Raw genomic sequence first — 21,519 nt, 5'->3', positions numbered from 1 at the left:
CCTGTTTTTTTATCGGACACTCTGCTTCCCTTCACTGGCAAGACCACCTCAGCAGTACTTAACTCAACCCAATTGGTTTCTGTGGTCAAGGACATTGTATTGTCTCCTGCCGATATCCTCATCAGCTTTGATGTGGTATCTCTGTTCACCAAGGTCCCAGTGCCTGACACCATAATAACTGAAGACTTGGTCCAACATGGACTGAACCCTGATGTACCTGCGCTGGTTAGGCACTGCCTCACCAACACTTACTTTACCTGGAATAATACCGTCTACAAACAAAATTAGGGTACCCCTATGGGTCCCCTCTTATCACCAGTGATAGTCAATATTTTCATGGAGAAGTTTGAATCAGACGCCATCCAGACATCCACCCTTCGTCCTTCCCTGTGGAAGAGATATGTGGATGATACTTTCGTCATTTGGCCACATAGCCTCCCAGCATTGAACCATTTCCTAGACCACACCAATTCCAGACACCCATCCATCAAATTCACCATGGAAGTCGAGAAAGATGGCAAGCTGCCATTCTTGGATGTTCTGTTTGAGAGGAGGCCTGATGGCTCTTTGGGACATTCTGTTTATAGGAAGGTCACCCACACAGATTCCTACTTGAAACCTGATTCCCACCACCACCTGGTTCAAAAGAATTCGCTCATCAAAACACTATACCGTAGGGCTCATTGCATCTCTGACCAACACCACCTGGTCAGTGAATTAAAACATGTACATCAGTACCCCGGTGTTTACAAATTGAGTTGTACTTGCGGTGACTGCTATATCGGGGAGACGAAACGACATATTTCTGACCGAATTCGCGAGCACAAATCAGATTTGAAACACGGCAGAACTTATTATTCTGCCGTAGCTGATCACTGATACAACGCTGTGAGTTATCATGATATTGTTTTCTCCGATACCAAGGGACTCTGCAAGCCGCCTGGATACCACCAAAGATTTGTCCATGAAGCCATACAGATACACAAACATAGACATAACTTCAACCGAGAAGATGGATTAAAATTGAGCAATCATTGGAAAGATGTGATTAGCCATGTTAAACCTCAACCGATACTCCCCCCGCCCCATCCGTGGCTCCGATGTTCTTCTTTAGTTTTACCTTCTTGGCTCCACCCACACTCCCCCCCCCCCCCATGCTGCGCCCGTCCTCCCTGGCTCCTCCCCCTCCTCTGACACTATATAACAGTGTATCACCACAAATAGCTCTCTCTACAGTTATTTTGCTGTGCCCTTTTTTTACACCTGATGAAGGAAGTTGTGTTGCCTCCGAAACGTCGTGATTTAATTTAGTTGTTTTCATTTATTTGTATTATATTTTTACCTACGTGACTTTACCGAAAAAAACAAGGAATAAGAGACTGAATCTCAATGGGTCCCTCATCTGGTTAAATAAGGGATGTGAATCACTAGAGATTGAATCTCAATGAGTCTCTCATCTGGTTAAATAAAGGATGAGAATCACTAGAGACTAAATCTCAATGGGTCTCTCATCTGGTTAAATAAAGGATGTGAATCACGAGAGACTGAATCTCAATGAGTCTCTCATCTGGTTAAATAAGGGATGTGAATCACTAGAGACTGAATCTCAATGAGTCTCTCATCTGGTTAAATAAAGGATGTGAATCACTAGAGACTAAATCTCAATGGGTCTCTCATCTGGTTAAATAAAGGATGTGAATCACGAGACTGAATCTCAATGATTCTCTCATCTGGTTAAATAAAGGATGTGAATCACTAGAGACTGAATCTCAATGAGTCTCATCTGGTTAAATAAAGGATGTGAATCACTAGAGACTGAATCTCAATGGGGCTCTCATCTGGTTAAATCAAGGATGTGAATCACTAGAGACTGAATCTCAATGAGTCTCATCTGGTTAAATAAAGATGTGAATCATTAGAGATTGAATCTCAATGAGTCTCTCATCTGGTTAAGTAGAGGATGTGAATCCCTAGAGACTGAATCTCAATGAGTCTCTCATCTGGTTATATAAATGATGTGAATCACTAGAGACTGAATCTCAATGGGTCTCTCATCTGGTTAAATAAAGGATGTGAATCACTAGAGACTGAATCTCAATGGGTCTCTCATCTGGTTAAATAAAGGATGTGAATCACTAGAGACTGAATCTCAATGAGTCTCTCATCTGGTTAAATAAAGGATGTGAATCACTAGAGACTGAATCTCAATGGGTCTCTCATCTGGTTAAATCAAGGATGTGAATCACTAGAGACTGAATCTCAATGAGTCTCATCTAGTTAAATAAATGATGTGAATCACTAGAGACTGAATCTCAATGGGTCTCATCTGGTTAAATAAAGGATGTGAATCACTAGAGACTGAACCTCAATGAGTCTCTCATCTGGTTAAATAAAGGATGTGAATCACTAGAGACTGAATCTCAATGAGTCTCATCTGGTTAAATAGAGGATGTGAATCACTAGAGACTGAACCTCAATGGGTCTCATCTGGTTAAATAAAGGATGTGAATCACTAGAGACTGAATCTCAATGGGTCTCTCACCTGGTTAAATAAAGGATTTGAATCACTAGAGACTGAATCTCAATGGGTCTCTCATCTGGTCAAATAAAGGATGTGAATCACTAGAGTCTGAATCTCAATGGGACTCTCAACTGGTTAAATAAAGGATGTGAATCACTAGAGACTGAATCTCAATGAGTCTCATCTGGTTAAATAAGGGATGTGAATCACTAGAGACTGAATCTCAATGAGTCTCTCATCTGGTTAAATAAAGGATGTGAATCACTAGAGATTGAATCTCAATGAGTCTCTCATCTGGTTAAATAAAGGATGTGAATCACTAGAGATTGAATCTCAATGGGTCTCTCATCTGGTTAAATAAAGGATGTGAATCACTAGAGATTGAATCTCAATGGGTTTCTCATCTGGTTAAATAAAGGATGTGAATCACTAGAGACTGAATCTCAATGAGTCTCTCATCTGGTTAAATAAAGGATGTGAATCACTAGAGATTGAATCTCAATGAGTATCTTATTTGGTTAAATAAAGGATGTGAATCACTAGAGACTGAATCTCAATGAGTCTCATCTGGTTAAATTAAGGATGTGAATCACTAGAGACTGAATCTCAATGGGTCTCTCAACTGGTTAAATAAAGGATGTGAATCACTAGAGACTGAATCTCAATGGGTCTCTCACCTGGTTAAATAAAGGATGTGAATCACTAGAGACTGAATCTCAATGGGTCTCTCATCTGGTTAAATAAAGGATGTGACTCACTAGAGATTGAATCTCAATGAGTCTCTCATCTAGTTAAATAAAGGACGTGAATCACTAGAGATTGAATCTCAATGAGTCTCATCTGGTTAAATAAAGGATGTGAATAACTAGAGACTGAATCTCAATTGAGTCTCTCACCTGGTTAAATAAAGGATGTGAATCACTAGAGATTGAGTCTCAATGAGTCTCTCATCTAGTTAAATAAAGGACGTGAATCACTAGAGATTGAATCTCAATGAGTCTCATCTGGTTAAATAAAGGATGTGAATAACTAGAGACTGAATCTCAATGAGTCTCTCATCTGGTTAAATAAAGGATGTGAATCACTAGAGACTGAATCTCAATGGGTCTCATCTGGTGAAATAAAGGATGTGAATCACTAGAGACTGAATCTCAATGAGTCTCTCATCTGGTTAAATAAAGGATGTTAATCATTAGAGATTGGATCTCAATGTGTCTCTCATCGGGTTAAATAAAGGACGTGAATCACTAGAGATTGAATCTCAATGAGTCTCATCTGGTTAAATAAAGGATGTGAATCACTAGAGACTGAACCTCAATGAGTCTCTTATCTGGTTAAATAAAGGATGTGAATCAATAGAGACTGAATCTCAATGAGTCTCTCACCTGGTTAAATAAAGGATGTGAATCACTAGAGACTGAATCTCAATGGGTCTCTCATCTGGTTAAATAAAGGATGTGACTCACTAGAGATTGAATCTCAATGAGTCTCTCATCTAGTTAAATAAAGGACGTGAATCACTAGAGATTGAATCTCAATGAGTCTCATCTGGTTAAATAAAGGATGTGAATAACTAGAGACTGAATCTCAATTGAGTCTCTCACCTGGTTAAATAAAGGATGTGAATCACTAGAGATTGAGTCTCAATGAGTCTCTCATCTAGTTAAATAAAGGACGTGAATCACTAGAGATTGAATCTCAATGAGTCTCATCTGGTTAAATAAAGGATGTGACTCACTAGAGATTGAATCTCAATGAGTCTCTCATCTAGTTAAATAAAGGACGTGAATCACTAGAGATTGAATCTCAATGAGTCTCATCTGGTTAAATAAAGGATGTGAATAACTAGAGACTGAATCTCAATTGAGTCTCTCACCTGGTTAAATAAAGGATGTGAATCACTAGAGATTGAGTCTCAATGAGTCTCTCATCTAGTTAAATAAAGGACGTGAATCACTAGAGATTGAATCTCAATGAGTCTCATCTGGTTAAATAAAGGATGTGAATCACTAGACACTGAATCTCAATGGGGGACAGCGGTGGTCACCGCGCCCTCGTCGCGGGGCCGTCTGGAATGCTCTGCCATTCCCATATCACGAAGCCAATGGGAGCTGTGCACTTTTAAATCGTCATCATCTCGACTGACAAACTCATTTGTCTAGAGCTGTTTTTTTGTGTGTTTAGTTTGTTGTCCTTCCCCCGCTGCCTCCGGTGCGAAAGAAGTTCAACGTGCTATATATGCATGCATAACAGATGCTATAGGCTGCTGCTAAGTGGTGGGCGGCGGATTGTATTGCACCGACATTAGTTGTACCGTACTTCTGCGCCTTACCGCGCCCAAATGCTCGCCCGCTCCTTCACCAACCCGCACTGACCAGCGTGGTGAAGTATGGCCAACACGGCTATTTTGTACATTTGCACGCGATAAGCCGCTCTGTGGAGCTGTCGTTCGTGGCCAGGTCGCTTCCGTAGACGAAGTTAATATCTCAGAGGGCCTTACCTGCTGTAGTAAAATAGTTTATCTGTATATTTATTGAGTGATGTGTTTACCTTTCCTATACTTTGCACCCCTATCGTGTGTTAGGGGCCGTCCATATATGACGTCACGCACCTGGGGGGGGGGGGGGGGGTCAGACATTTGTGACGATGTGTGACGAGGGAGGGGGGGGTTGAGAAATGTGATGTCACATCAAAATTCGCAACTTTAAATAAATTCTAGACAACACGTTCTACTTAATTAAATAGATTTCGATTTAAAGCTTTCGTGACTGCAATGATTCATCTTCTTTGGTTCTTTCGGTAAAGTCACGTAGAATGAGAATAAAATAATAAAATTAAATTGAATAAGACAATATTTTAATTTTAATTTATTATTTTATTCTCATTCTACGTGACTTTACCGAAAGAACCAAAGAAGATAATTAAATAGACTTTTTAATAAATGTTTTCTCCTACAACATCAGAGTGCAGCGCCACATTAAATACGCACTACAATGTGACAATAGTTTAAAGCGATTTGAAGCATGATTTTTTTTGGGGGGGGGGTCAGAGCTTTGTGACGTCATATTTGAGAGGGGGGGGTCTGACTTTTTGTGACGCCGTGTGACGAGGGGGGGGGGGGGGTCAAAAATCGTCCAAAATCGCGTGACGTCATTTATGGACGGCCCTTTAGTGTTTTGTGTTTGTTCTTATAACCCCGTGCCCCTAACTGGACATCTGTGAAAAAAAGAGCTTCATAGCTCATCGGATTCCTGCTGCGGTATGAATACTGCCGCTGTGCGTGAGCAACTCCCAGGTGGCGATGTGGCGAGTTGCCGCTAGGGGCCGCTGTCACACCGAGCAAGTTGGACAGGCGATAAGCACGGGCGGGTCCAGATGTCTTGTGACTCACATTCTAATTAACACGACGCAGAGCTGCGTCGATCTGTTGTTTTCAGAGGCGAGCCTGGCGATCACAAGTGACAGCCTCAAGTGACGGGTCATCATCACCACCACGTGGAGATTTATAGCAGCAGCTCAATACTCAGAGCGCGTGATGTCGATTTTAAATGTGGAGGGGAAAACCCGGAAACAAATCCTCCACGCGACCACGGGTGGAGAGAGACACGCAAACTCCAAATATACAGCAGCAGGCGTCAGGGTCCGGGATGGAACCCAGGCCCTTCTGTACACCAGGCGAGGTAATTAACATCTCGCCCCTTGGTGAGGGCTGGATCACGTTCCAGACTTATATTAAAACTGCACTCCAGAGTCCTGCATCCGAAAATCCATTCCACAATTCGCTTCGGATCTCCTTTTTAAACCACTCCAGGCTCTTATTTTTGAAGCTCTGCTCCAAGTTTTACCTGAGGTACCCGGCTTCACCTTGGTAGCCACACTCCAGGCTCCAGTGTACTATACTCCAGTCAGTATAAGTGAATGTTCAATTCCACTCCAGATTCATATTCTTTGTTCTTTCGGTAGAATCCACTCCGGATGTTATAAATCACTCCACGGTCGTTTTTAGGGTACTCTGCTTCAGGGTTTCCAAAGGCGTGGTCGACTCCGCCTTTGGAGTGGACTCCAGGCTCCAGTATAGGGGACTCCATTCCGGATCTCCCTATAAGTCACTCCAGAGCCTCGTCACTAAAATAAAACACCACTCCAGGCTCCTGTTCTTAATACTCCACTCCAGGTTGTTGTACGCGGCATTTCGCGCATGGAGCAAAGCTCCGCACTGCAGCCTCTCGATGAAGAGCCTCCAGGCTCTAATATATGAGACTCCATTCCTGGTTTTCCTATAAAAGTACTCCGGGCTCCTGTCTGTATGACTTCGCTCCAGGCTATCATAAAAAAATACTCCAGGTTCCTGTGTATGATACGCCACTCCGGGTTTATATGTGTGAATTACCACTCCTGGTCTCAATGTGTGGGGAGCGGTTATCTGAACCGGTCCTGGGCCTCCCCTAGGTTGACTCCGCCTCAAATGAGTACAGGATCTGGTGCGGTGTGCAGTAAACATCGCCAGTAGGGGAGGCAAAGGCGGCCGGGCGTGGTGGTGGTGGTCACCCGCCCATTCGTGGGCCACAGTGCCGGCCTTCATAAGTGCAGCTGCTCACAAATAACAGCACTTGTCCCAGCAATCTGTTAAGGTCTTACGAAAAGAGACTCCATACTCCTATGTGCTAAAACCCCACTCCTGGTTTCCCATTAAAATAATTCCAGGCTCCTGTATTAAATACTCCACTCCGGGCACACGATACAAAAAATAGTTCCAGGCTCCTGTGTGTGAGACTCCACTCCGGGTTCGCCGGTGTAAAATAAATCCCGCTCCGGGTTTTCCCCCCCTCCGCTCCCCGAAGACTTCCTCGGCTCCGCCTCGTTGCGAGCGAGCGAGGAGCGGCAGCGGCACGCGCGCGGCAGTGGCGGAGTGGATCGGGACGACCTTGTGGAGATCTCGCTCGCTCACTCTCTCCCGTCCGTCCCTTGAGTCTTGACACACACACAGACACACACACAGAGACACACACAGACAAACAAACAGGCACACACACAGAGACACACACAGATACACACAGATACATACAGATACACACAGACACAGGCACACACACAGATACACACAGACACTCGACGAAGGGTGACGCTGGAGAGGGCTGGCGAGTCGACGAGAGCGAGGTCGATGGATCCGGGCCCTCTCTACGAAACGTGGCTTTGCTGACGCCGCCGCCAGCAACACGACCAGCAACACGACCACCACCACCAGCAGCAGCAACACGACCATCACCACCAGCAACACGACCATCACCACCAGCAACACGACCACCGCCAGCAACACGACCAGCAACACGACCACCACCGTCGCCAGCAACACCACCGCCGCCAGCAACACGACCACCACCGTCAGCAGCAGCAGCAACACGACCGCCGCCGTCAGCAGCAGCAGCCACTATTGTGTATCTGCTGCTGGATGAAGGCCTCCTGCGTGTGTTCGCCGAACTTCTTTCGCACCGTACGTAGCCTAACCGCGCTGATCGGAGGCGCGAAATCCACGCGGACCACCCCGGGAATTTTTCTTGACGCCCGGGACAGCAGCGGTGCTGGTGGTAGTTAGTGGTAGTTAGTAGTGGTAGTGGTAGTTAGTGGTGGTGGTAGTTAGTGGTGGTGGTAGTTAGTGGTAGTTAGTGGTGGTGGTAGGTAGTGGTGGTGGTAGTTAGTGGTAGTTAGTAGTAGTTAGTGGTGGTGGTAGTTGTGGTAGTTAGTAGTGGTGGTGGTAGTTAGTAGTAGTTTGTGGTGGTGGTAGTTAGTAGTGGTGGTGGTAGTTAGTGGTAGTTAGTGGTGGTGGTAGTTAGTGGTAGTAGTTAGTGGTGCGGTCGTGCCCGCAGCCCTGCCCGTCTTGAGACGTCTGCCGACCTTTGACTGCGATTCCGTGCCCAGTGTCGACCAGCAACCACTACCAGCGGCACGGAGAGAGACGACGATTCCTGGTCACAAGCCTTGTTACGTAGCCACCGTTACAGTTTTGTCGTGAACATCCAAAATAAAACCACGAAGGGAACAACAAACAACAGCAACACGAACCCTCAACAAGTGTCCGCGGAACTAAACGTCGGAGAACTAGCTTGCGAGAGAAGATGGACGCGGAATACACTCGAGCCAATGAGTCCATCGAGATGAACGAGTCTCCCAAGACCGGTAAGCGCGTCCCGGCATGGTAACGTGGAATTGTCCGTCTGCCCCATGACCAGGGTGGTAATCCCCTGCTGCCCCATGCGTGACCTGCCGCCCTTATCCGTGCTGTTGGGTCATTGGGGGTATTGTTTTGACCATACTTCACCGCGCTGGTTAATGAGGTTTTGCTGGGTTGAATGGTCTTCATCATCATCAGGAGGTGTCCACTGCATACACCAAGTTATTTGTTTACACTTTACTCTCGATATAGTAGTGTATACTGTAGTGTATAGTGTATCGTAATCATCACGACGATCCATGCATGGGCAAACATCCCGGATCACCCCAAGGTATTATTAGTTTACACTTTGTTGACTTGTCGTACCAGTCTGCTCAAGTCGTGGCCCACATCTTGGCTGGTTCCACGCTCGTCTTGTGCCATCATCACGTCATTCTCTGTGGGTCTCTCTCTCTCTCTCGAGTCCGTTCCATTTGTTCGGAACAACAACAACCACCACCACCACACACTTTAAAATGTCCTGCTGTTGTCCATCTTACTACATATCATCATCACCGCATCAACAGCACCATCTCTGACTTCTACGTTAAAGAATTCTGTGAACCCGGCTTAGAATCAGCAGCAGCAGTAGTAGTAATCCTGTGGCACTGCAGTGTACATTTCGAGTGTCAATATCTCAATCTCTGTCAGTCTTCAGCTTGTTAATGTCCCAAGTCTCGCAGGCACCCACAGCTGGCGTGAACCTTGTTAGCTCAGTTTGCTTCCTTCTCCCGATGTTACTATATTCCTAAATCCTGTCATCACCACGGGTTCAGTCTTTGCGATGATCGCTCGTCCGTCTTGTGCCTCTTGTGCAGTCGTTTCGTGCGTCCGCAGACTTCCCAGGTTTAATACGAAACAGTCCTTAACATTCACAATCTTACCGCGTTTCTATGAATCCCTTATTTGTCACTGCCCTCCCCCTACCACGCCAATTCTCACTCCCTGCATAGCTTTGCTGACTCGATTCGGATGTAGGGGTAGGTTGGGAACCATTTGCGTGGTAGCATGGAAAGTAGTGTACAACAATGGATGTTACGGCCTTGCTGTAGTCGTAACCCATGTGTGTGCGTACTGTCAGCAGGATTGTTTAACAGGATTTCAATGTTCTTGTATGCCACTTTGTGATTGGTTTTCCTATATAAGGAAATGTTACAGGGGAGGGTCGATAAATGTGATACTAGTTTGTTGGTGAACTGGATATGGGATAAACATCCCAAAGAGCAAAACTCGCTGTTAAATAAAAGGCGTCATACATGTATGTCATACTACTACGACTTTAGTCTTGATTTTAAACCTTCGTGACTGCAGTAATCCATAATCTGTGCTTATTTCGGTAAAGTCATCACGTGGTAGGTACAACAATAAAATAAATCACGACGTTTCGATCGCCACACAAGCAATCGTCCTCAGGTGGGATGTTCTACCTAGGTGACACTACGACTTTAATTGTATATAGCGTCATTCATGCGAGTAGCTTCCCAATACGCTGCACATGAATGATTTAATTCACACCAAACCGAATCCCACACACAGCCACTCCCAAACAAAACAAAACCTTCATAAACAACGCGTGTACATACACATGTGGCACCAAACCAAAGTGGCCCAAACGGTGATCACCACAACCACCACCGTGCCCGTGTGGGCTTTCACAAGACGAGGCGTGCACGAGGCGACGTTTCGGGCAATGGCCCTCGTTCGTAGCAAAGGGCCCGGGAGCGGAACGCTCGGTTTGAGTGGCCGATCGCTTAATTCTCTCCCTTCTAAGGCCTCGCGTGCAGCGGCAGCAGCAGCGACCTCCTCTAGGTCGACTCAGACTTAAAACCACATCAGCACTGGGGAGACAAAGGCGGCCGCGCGTGTGGTGTTGGCCACCAACCCACCCACGAAGGACCTCGTGTGCCGTGACTTCCTGGTTAGGTGCTCGCTAACAGCACTTGTCCCAGCAGTCTGGAAAAGCTATATGGGGGATCTTTGTCTTTGTGTGGTTGTGTGTGTGTGTGTGCTCGCTAACAGCACTTGTCCCAGCAGTCTGGAAAAGCTATATGGGGGATCTTTGTCTTTGTGTGGTTGTGTGTGTGTGTGCTCGCTAACAGCACTTGTCCCAGCAGTCTGGAAAAGCTATATGGGGGATCTTTGGCTTTGTGTGGTTGTGTGTGTGTGTGCTCGCTAACATCACTTGTCCCAGCAGTCTGGCAAAGCTATATGGGGGATCTTTGTCTTTGTGATCCCAATAGGTGCTCGCTGACCGCACTTGTCCCGACATAACTGTTGAAGCTGCATGGGGGATCTTTGTCTTTGTAACTTCAATGGCACCGCGCACACGTTTTTAGGGTGCGTCTTATAATATTACGGGTGATTAGCACGGTTGGCTACGTACGGTGCGAAGGAAGTTCAACATATACACATGCACGTGATCAGTGCTCGTATCGTGGTGGGTGGGGATGTGATGATGCGTTGTGATGTTTTGCTGTTGTTGCTTTTACAATGGAGGTCATTTAATCAGATGCAGCACAATGCAGTCATTTGCATAACTTATTATTCGATCGTACGGCTGATGATGTTGATTGCAGAGCAACGACTCTACAATGTCACATTGAGGTGACCAAGCTACAGATAACCGCGTGAGGAGCCAGCGGAGTGAGTGCATCATCATCATCAGAGCTGTGATGTCTTCTTCGTATTTGTGGGTCTCGGGGAATTGCGTCGTTACACGCCGTCACTGACGGTCAGTTCTGGATGACCACAGTCGCACCGCCACTGGATATGTTTTAATTTGACATTGGTTGCATCAGGTAACCGCATCAGCTGCTGCCGTGCTTTGTGCAGTGGGTGATGTGGTTCAGGGTGGTGGACCATGGGCAGCTTCGTGAAACATTTAAAAGAGGTGTTTACCCGTTCTGGGAACACAACGGGAGTTGTGCGAAGACGTTCAAACACAAAATAGAAATCTTTTGCAAGGCATCAAGTCTGCATTAAACACGCATGTGGCAAAACATGCAAACGAACATGCTGTGATGATGATCATAATGTTACGCATTGACTTTGAAACTTATTGGCCTGAGCCAGAGACGGCCGCCTTTTCCATGGCCTAGACTCGCCACCAGTGTAAGAGGACATCGCCAACAAGGCGATAACAGTACAAGCAGGTATAGCTATGGGATCGTTTGTCCAGAATTAAAATTGATGAAAAACAAGAAAAGGCTTTAGCTTCTCTGGCAATAAAACCGGACTTGTGTTGAGATGTTCAAACCCCAAATAGATACATTTTGCAAGACAAGGCAGAAGGTAAAGTTTTATTGCCAGAAAGGGTAAAAACTAATCTTATATTCACAATTGTTTATACTGGCAGAAAGGTCCCATTGATATGAGCTTCGTGGAAGATCAAACCCCAGGAGATCTCCTGCGTTGGGTCTTTCACAACAACGTGGTGTTTGTATTCTTAGTTCTTTCGGTAAAGTCACGTTGAAGGGAAACAACAAAATAATAAAATATATATAATTATTATTTTGTTGTTTCCCTTCAACGTGACTTTACCGAAAGAACTAAGAATATGAATTACTGCAGTCACGAAAGCTTTAAATCAAAACGTGGTGTTTGTGATTTATTTTGAACTCCAGCTCTCGCAAGCTTCCTCGGGGGACTTGAACTCGCATGGTTTAAGGTGAAGAGCTTGGCCGTGACTTCCAGCGATGGCGAGCGACTTTATTGTGGTCCTAATGGATGTCCAAATGCAATTGAACCTCTTGACTTGTCACAGGAAGAATACGTCATTTCGATATGATGTCACGTGGACACAGGTGGGCCTCAAGTCTTGATTGTAGTATGCATGCACGTGATAGCAGCAGCGTGGTGTTTCAGGATCTCCATGCCAAGGTGGAGGTCTCGATGTGTCTCTGTATCTCTATGAGTCTCCACCTACAGTGTCACTATGGGTTTCTATGTATCTCGATGAGTCTCTGTATAAATATCCTCTTACATAATGCAATGTGGTGCAGGATCTCGATGTCTATGTGGAGATCTCTTCGAGTCTCTGTGTATCTCCATGGGTTTCTACCTCTCGTGTTTACTAAGGGTCTCTGAGTCTCTGTGTACATCTGTGTCTTTATAGGTCTCTATGAGTCTCTGTATATCTCTCTTGTCGAGGTCGTGCTGCTGCCATGAACAGAGAGACAGACAGAAAGAGATACCCAGAGGGAGACAGACACACAGAGAGAGAGACACAGACACACAGAGAGAGACACAGACTGATAGAGAGAGAGACAGACAGAGAGAGACACAGACAGAGAGACACAGACACAGAGACACAGACAGACACAGAGAGACACACAGACAGACACAGAGAGACACACAGAGAGAGACACAGAGACAGTTCGTGTCGTGTCCGCTGTTCCTCCTCCGTTGGAGGAGGGCAGACCGCAGGGGGTTCACTAATTAGCCGGAGTGGCACGGCCACGCTCACACTGCTGTGGCTGGTGTCTTTAATGTATCGCTATTGGTCTCTATGGGTCTATTCGTGGCCGAGTCTACATGCCTCTTGGAGTATAGTGAGATGAGAATGGAAAAGCAGGAGAGTGAGATCAGAAGGGAGTGGAGTGAGATGAGAGGAGAGAGGTAGGAGAGTGCGTGGAGGGGAGTGGAGTGAGATGAGAGGAGAGAGGCAGCAGAGTGCCTGGTTTGGAGTGAGATGAGAGGCAGAATAATGCAGTGAATAATTTTTAAAAATCCGTGTCTGCAGTCTTCAAGTGCATCTGGGACTCGCCAGGATCGTAGCAGTCACTGGGGTTGATGTGACCACGTGTCCTTGTACTGCTGAGTGTACAGTAGTTTGGGTCTTTGCATTGTATAATCAGATCTGTCACAGTCTCCCCATGCAACGCAAACTGAATAAGAGTGACATAATCTAGCGCAGTTACGCCGGAGGATATGTTGTGAGAGGTTGTGTAAAGTGCAGGGTATAAGTTAGAACAGAAGTGTCCCTGCTACCTCGCTCAAGTTATCGAGACGGTGGTTAGGCGATGTTAACTTCCTCTCCAGGAGGTCGTGGGTTCAATCCCGACCCTGACGACGCCTGCTGCTGTATATTTGGAGTTTGCGTGTCTCTCTCATTATCATCACCACCGCGGTGGCTAGGAGATGTTAACTACCTCGCTTGGTATACAGGAGGTCGTGGGTTCGATCCTGACCCTGACGACGCCTGCTGCTGCTGGATCTTTGGAGTGTGCTGGTCTCTCTCATCATCACCACCGCGGTGGCTAGGAGATGTTAACTACCTCGCTTGGTATACAGAAGGTTGTGGGTTCGATCCCGAGCCTGACGACGCCTGCTGCTGCTGTATCTTTGGAGTGTGCGGTGTCTCTCGTCGGTAGTGGCGTGGATTTTTCTCTGAGTCCCCCGGTTTTTTTTCCCCCTCCACATTTAGAATCAACGTCACGTGATCAGAGTGTTTGGTCTGCTGCTATAAATATCCACACGATAAGCCACTTGGTTGAGCTGTCATTTGTGATGGCCCAGTGGCTTCTGAGAAAAGAGCCACACAGCGCCAGTGGGCCTTACCTGGTAAAATAAAACGAGTTTAGTGTATGTTGAATATTTTAGCACCTCCGATTAGCCCGGTTGGGTACGTACGGTGCGAAAGAAGTTCAACATACGTACGTACAGTAGGCTCACTAATGTCCTGTTTATAGACCTGAAGAGCCAGTGGTGGAAATTCCACATTCCTATGACGGAGAGTGGGGTGGATTTAAGAAACCTGACACCGTTGTTTCAACTGCCACGCTGCCACCGGGGAGATGGAATCGAACAGGTGACCTCGAGGTCGCAGGTCAGAGGGCACGCTGCTGACCACTGCACTGCCAGGATTGCTACTCGGATGGACGGACTAAATATAAATTCGTTTTTTATTTTATTGAAACTCTTTGAAACTCTATTTGGCCAGGCAAGGCCCCACAACTGGGCTGTGTGGCTCTTTTTCAGAAGCGACCTGGCCATCGCAGATGACGGCTCAGCGAAGTGGGTCAACATTATCGTCGTGTGTAAATTTATAGCATCAGCCAAATACTCTGAGCGCACGGTGATGTTGATTCCAAATGTGGAGGGACAACCCAGAGGGCCCGGAGACAAATCCACGCAAGCACGGGGAGAGAGAGAGACACGCAAACTCCAAATATACAGCAGGCGTCAAGGTTGGGATCGAAACCACGACCTCCTGTATACCAGGCAAGGTTGTAAACATCTCCTAGCCACGGTGGCAGACAGGTTGTCCTTGTCGTCACAGAATGTCATTGTTGTTAAATTATTATCGTTGCTGTTATTATTCAATTCTTCGGGTCACTTTTCGTGTTTTCATTTCGTAAGCGGTTATTTGACTCCCCCCCCCTCCCCCCGCCGCTCCCCTCCCTCCAGTGACCCTGAACCATCGCGGAGTCTGTTGCAGGGCAGAGAGTTTCTGTCGACTCCCTCGCTGCTCTCGAGCGAGCCGCCGTGGCGGAATGTGAACTCCCTCGCCGTGTGTCCACAAGCGCGTGGGTTCCATCCCGACCCTGACGACGCCTGCTGCTGTGTAATTGGAGTTGGAGTACCAGGTTGTTGGTGAATTGGGTATGGGCTGTAGCCCAAAAGGCAAAACATTTCCCGCTTAAATATAAAGCAACACATTCGTCTACAGTGATAATAATACTTGATTTTTTCTGAAGCGCCATTCAAGCTAATAGCATTACATAACGCTGTACATTAATTAGATAGTAACAGATAAGACGTATTATGAGTCAATTTGAACTCGTATACGTTATTTATTTAAGGGGCACCACGGTGGTGAGATGTTGGCTCCCTCGCCTGGTGTACAGGAGGTCGTGGGTTCGATCCCGACCCTGACGACGCCTGCTGCTGCTGCTGTAGATTTGGGGTTGTGTTTCTCTCTCTCGCATCATCATCACGGTGGCTATGAGATGTTAACTACCTCGCCTGGTGTACAGGAGGTCGTGGGTTCGATCCCGACCCTGACGACGCCTGCTGCTGCTGCTGTATATTTGGGGTTGTGTTTCTCTCTCTCTCTCTCCCTCCCAGCACATGTGTGGATTGTCTCCGGGTCCTCCGGTTTTCCTCTCCACATTTGGACTCAACATTACGGCGCGTTTAGAGTTTTTGGCTCTTGTAAATGTCCACACGACGATGATGATGATGATGATGGACCATCTTCTTTGGTTCTTTCGGTAAAGTCACGTAGAATGAGAATAAAATAATAAATTAATAAAATAAAATAACACAATAAAATTCTCACGACGTTTCGGCCACAACACAAGTGGCCTTCATCAGGTGAAGGGACGAGACTGTCTCGAGGACAGCTCCAGCACTGTCCTCGAAACAGTCTCGTCCTTTCACCTGATGAAGGCCACTTGTGTTGTGGCCGAAACGTCGTGAGAATTTTATTGTGTTATTTTATTTTATTAATTTATTATTTTATTCTCATTCTACGTGACTTTACCGAAAGAACCAAAGAAGATGAATCCTTGCAGTCACGAAAGCTTTAAATCGATGATGGGCCACTCCGTTGAGCTATGATTTGTGATCGCCAGGAGCTACAAAGCTCAGTGGGGCCTTACCTGGTAAAATAAAACATAGTTTGTAATAACAAAAAATTCCCCTTTACTGCTTGACAAAAAGGTTAAAACCTATTATTATATTTTGATACTGTACGTGTTTTGGGTGCTTAGTTTAGCTGGCTTGTACTTTGCACTGCTGTTGTGGTTGTGTGATTGTGTTTGTTGTTGTAAAGTTCACACCCCCTGCCACGATTGGGCATCTGTGAAAAAGAGCTGTACAGCTCATCGGATTCCTCCAGTATAAATAAATATTCTGATTCTTACGTACATAATCGCCAAATCCAATATACAGCCACGAGCAAGCAAATGGAGACAAATAACCCCGACTGCTGCTGTCAAGCAAACGTAAAACAATAATCAAAATAAATAAATGGTACCAAACCAAAAAGCACCAACAACAACAACAAAAGTTATTGCAGCAAAGAAAACGAATTCAATAAGTGAGCCCGTTGCGCCAAGGAGGAGGCGTTTGGTCGACCTCTGTGTTTGTGCGACCACTGCCACGGCACAGCATGGGACCTTGTCTTGCCCTGCATCAAAGTTTGAAAAATAAGAAGAGGTTTGCGGCCTTTCTTGCAATGAAACACGAGTTGTGTTCGGATGTTCTTCCAACGCCAATCGCGTGACGTCATTTATGGACGGCCCCAAAGTCCCCCCCCGCTCGGCCCGGCCTGTCCGCTGACGAGCCGCGAGTGCGTGCCGCCGAGTCCCGGAGTGCCTGCCCAGCCGCCGTGGCGTTGCCGCCCGCGATTGTGCAAGCGGCCGAAACGAATCTCCCAAATGTCCCGCGTCCCCATCCCGCGTCTGTGATGCATTAGGCGGGGGGGGGGGGGGGGGGCGCGCCTCGTCCTCCTCCCCGTGACCCGGAGATCGCACCACAATCGGGTGATTGTGGTGCGATCTCGCCTGGCGCGAAGGAGGTCGTGGGTTACGCGATCTACGTTGAAGACGGATTTCTTTAGAACCGCTCTTGGGTGTTTAGTTTGTTGTCCTTCCCCCCCCCCGCTACCTCCGATTAGCGCGGTTGGCTACGTACGGTTTGAAAGAAGTTCAACATACACGCATATCATTTGTAGTTTGCGTATTTCTCTCTCTCCCCGGGGTCGCGTAGATTTTTCTCCGGGTCATTCGGTGGTTTCCCTCCACGTGTCGAGCCGACGTCACGTGTCTTGAGTGTTTGGCTGCCGCTAAACAACTCCCACGCGATGAAGATGCCACTTCGTTGGGTGCGTCATTTGCGATAGGCAGGTCGCTTCTGGAAACTATCTACGCAGCTCAGTGGGGCCTTACCTGGTGACACACAAAGTAGTTTGGTAGTTTGTAGTCTAGTTTAGGATTTGCAGGAGGCCCGGGCACCCACACGGAGCGACCGGGCAGCGGCTTCCTGGGCTCAATTTCAGCCGGGCGATCTCACCAATCTCACCAACGTCTGCCGCTGGCGGAAGGGAGGGGAGGATGGGGAGGCTGGGGAGGGAGGATGGGGGGGGGAGGAGGAGGTGGAAGGGGAGGAGGTTGGAGGGGAGGGGGGGGGAAGATTAGCACGGGGAGGAACTACTAACTCTATCCAACTCTACTTAAGTGGTTCCTAAACTATGAGATGGGGAGCAGGTAGAGGAGGAGTGCCACTGAGACGATCGGCACCCGCGCCTGATCCACCAACACGCTCCACTCATTCGCTCACGATGGCAGTCAGAGATCCCCCCCTCCCCGCCCCCCCGTGCGGCCGGGGCAAGTGGCGTGAGGAGCGAGAAGCGGCCGTGAGGGTGCCTCTGTGGCTCACGAGGGGGCCGGTGGCCAGCACCGCCACATGTTTGGCTCGAGAGCGGCAGTCCCGTGACGTTCGGTTCTCCACCGTGTGCTCCCCCCCCCCTCCCACCCACCCACTGTCGGCCTGCATAACAACGACGACGACACAGAAATCATGAATGTTTATTTGCCCAGTAAAGCCACACGAGAGTCCAAATACAGTACTTTATTTTATTTTCAGCAGAGATCTGGCATTGGGAGTTTGTGGCCAATGCCGCCATCCACTGCGCGTGTGTGGGTTGAACTACGCAACATTGTTACTGCAGAGAGCCGGACAGCCTCGACATTACCCACACAGAACAGGGGGAGATGATACAAACTCCACTCACTCTGTAGAACAGGGGGAGATGATACAAACTACACTCACTCTGTAGAACAAGGCAGATCATACAAACTACACTCACTCTGTAGAACAGGGGGAGATCATACAAACTCCACTCACTCTGCAGAACAAGGCAGATCATACAAACTACACTCACTCTGTAGAACAAGGGGAGATCATACAAACTCTACTCACTCACTCTGTAGAACAGGGGGAGATCATACAAACTCCCCTCACTCTGTAGAACAGGGGGAGATCATACAAACTCCACTCACTCACCCTGTAGAACAGGAGGAGATCATACAAACTCCACTCACTCACTCTGTAGAACACGAGTAGAACATACAAACTACACTCACTCACTCTGTAGAACAGGGGGAGATCACACAAACTCCACTCACTCACTCTGTAGAATAGGGGGAGATCACACAAACTCCACTCACTCACTCTGTAGAACAGGGGGAGATCACACAAACTCCACTCACTCTGTAGAACAGGAGGAGATCACACAAACTCCACTCACTCATTCACACACGTTGCTGCTATGTGGAATCCCAGTTGAGTGAACTTGCAGTTGAAGATATAAAATCGTGGCAAACATTTTGTGAACCGTGACGCCCGGATACAGTGTGGGGGGGCGACTCTTGCCAACAGATGGCGTCACGGGGTCTTTAACGTCCGCTGTGAGTGCATAGTGGTCGTGTTCGTACTGACACTACCACTAATACGTGTTAGTACCACCACTACTGCGTGTCAGTACTACCACTGCCACTACTACTACGTGTCAGTACTACTGCGTGTCAGTACTACCACTGCCACTACTACTGCGTGTCAGTACTACCACTGCCACTACTACTGCGTGTCAGTACTACCACTGCCACTACTACGTGTCAGTACTGCTACTACTGCGTGTCAGTACTACCACTGCCACTACTACTGCGTGTCAGTACTGCCACTGCCACTACTACGTGTCAGTACTACCACTGCTATTACTACGTGTCAGTACTACCACTGCCACTACTACTGCGTGTCAGTACTACCACTGCCACTACTGCGTGTCAGTACTACCACTGCCACTACTACGTGTCAGTACTACCACTGCCACTACTACTAAGTGTCAGTACTACCACTGCCACTACTACGTGTCAGTACTACCACTGCCACTACTGCGTGTCAGTACTACCACTGCTACTTCTACGTGTCAGTACTACCACTGCCACTACTACGTGTCAGTACTACCACTGCCACTACTATTGCGTGTCAGTACTACCACTGCTACTTCTACGTGTCAGTACTACCACTGCCACTACTACTACGTGTCAGTACTACCACTGCCACTACTACTGCGTGTCAGTACTACCACTGCTACTCTATATCTCTGGGGCTGTTCTTGACGCTATCAAGACGATGAATCAATAATACGTATATGGAGTTTTACCTTTTCCGGTAACAGAGGAGTTAAGATGTTCAAACGTTTATGCGTTGAACTTCTTTCGCACTGTGCGTAGCCAACCGTGCTTCTCAGAGGTGCGGATTAAACGCCACAATAGACACACACACACCTATTTGTTTATTGCGAGGCATCGTCAAGTAGTCTGCATTAACCACACACCTTGCTTGTGGCAAAACAGGCAAACAAACTTGTTTGGATGATGATGATAATAATAATATTATTATTACTCTATTCGCATCGTCCTTGAAACTGATTGGTCTACATCAGAGCTCCACTTTCGATTAGCACGGTTGGCTACGTACGGTGCGAAAGAAGTTCAACACACACACATTGCCCGGTTGGCTACGTACGGTGTGAAAGAAGTTCAACACACACACATTGCCCGGTTGGCTACGTACGGTGTGAAAGAAGTTCAACACACACGTCCATACAACAGCCTCCTCCTGTGTGGCCGTGTCTCTGCACCACCACCACCAGCAGTGTTTGTAGCCCAGAGGACAACGCCAAGAGGTGATCAGCACGCAGGGCAGTGGAAATATCAAAGCATCACAATAGCTCGGGTGTAGCGCTGACACACCCATAAGTATTGATTACGGTTAAGGCTGCGCGGTCGTAATTAATAAAACTAAAAACATGTATTTTTTTTATCTTACCAGGTAAGGCCCTCTGAGCTACATAGCTCTCTTTTTCAGAAGCGACCTGCCTATCACAAATGATAGCTCAACGAAGCGGCTTATCCATAATATCGTTTTTGGGTGAGATCGCGTAAATATATCAATGTGTCGTTAAAACCTGCCACCACCCGACACAGCCAACTCGGAAGGGTTAAATCTTGACTTAAAGCTTTCGTGACTGCAGGAATTCATATTCTTTGGGTCTTTCGGTAAAGTCACGTAGATAGGTTCAAAGGAAATAACAAAAACTAAGCGACATGTCTCGGACCGTGTTCGTGAACATAAGGCAGATCTGAAACACAGTAGGACCAATACCTCGGCCGTGGCTGATCATTGTTTTAATGCGGTGGGCTCACACGAAATTGATTTCTCTAAGACGAAGGTAATTTGCAAACCCACTGGCTATCAACAAAGATTCATTCATGAAGCCATCCATATATATAGACACAGACACAATTTCAACCGAGAAGATGGGTACAAACTGAGCAATCATTGGAATGACGTTATCAACCAGTTTAAGTTGTAACTACAGTGAGGGAAAAAAGTATTTGATCCCCTGCTGATTTTGTACGTTTGCCTACTGGCAAATAAATGATCAGTCTATAATTTTAATGGTAGGTTTATTTGAACAGTGAGAGACAGAATAACAACAACAAAAATCCAGAAAAACGCATGTCAAAAATGTTATAAATTGATTTGCATTTTAATGAGGGAAATAAGTATTTGACCCCCTCTCAATCAGAAAGATTTCTGGCTCCCAGGTGTATTTTATACAGGTAACAAGCTGAGATTAGGGGCACACTCTTTAAGGGAGTGCTCATAATCTCAGCTTGTTACCTGTATAAAAGACACCTGTCCACAGAAGCAATCAATCAATCAGATTCCAAACTCTCCATCATGGCCAAGACCAAAGAGCTCTCCAAGGAGGTCA

The 21,519-nt window shown here is 46.9% G+C and overlaps 1 protein-coding gene across 3 annotated transcripts in view; it reads left to right on the top strand.

The window, feature by feature from the left end:
- The first annotated feature begins 7,346 nt into the window (after positions 1-7,346).
- The window catches only part of LOC116956437 (anoctamin-5-like), an 84,165-nt gene continuing 69,992 nt past the window's right edge, over positions 7,347-21,519 (top strand). For all 3 annotated transcript variants that reach the window (XM_032978053.2, XM_032978052.2, XM_032978051.2), the window contains exon 1: positions 7,347-8,695. In XM_032978053.2, coding sequence (XP_032833944.1) covers positions 8,635-8,695 — 61 coding nt within the window. In that variant the 5' untranslated portion in view covers positions 7,347-8,634. The remainder of the gene's footprint in view (positions 8,696-21,519) is intronic.

This window comes from Petromyzon marinus, chromosome 65 (assembly GCF_048934315.1).
Source record: "Petromyzon marinus isolate PM22_M1 ecotype Great Lakes invasive population chromosome 65, UKy_Petmar_22M1.pri1.0, whole genome shotgun sequence".
NCBI lineage: Eukaryota > Metazoa > Chordata > Hyperoartia > Petromyzontiformes > Petromyzontidae > Petromyzon > Petromyzon marinus.
The sequence above is the reverse complement of the archived record's forward strand: the minus strand, read 5'-3'. Positions and strand labels throughout refer to the sequence as shown.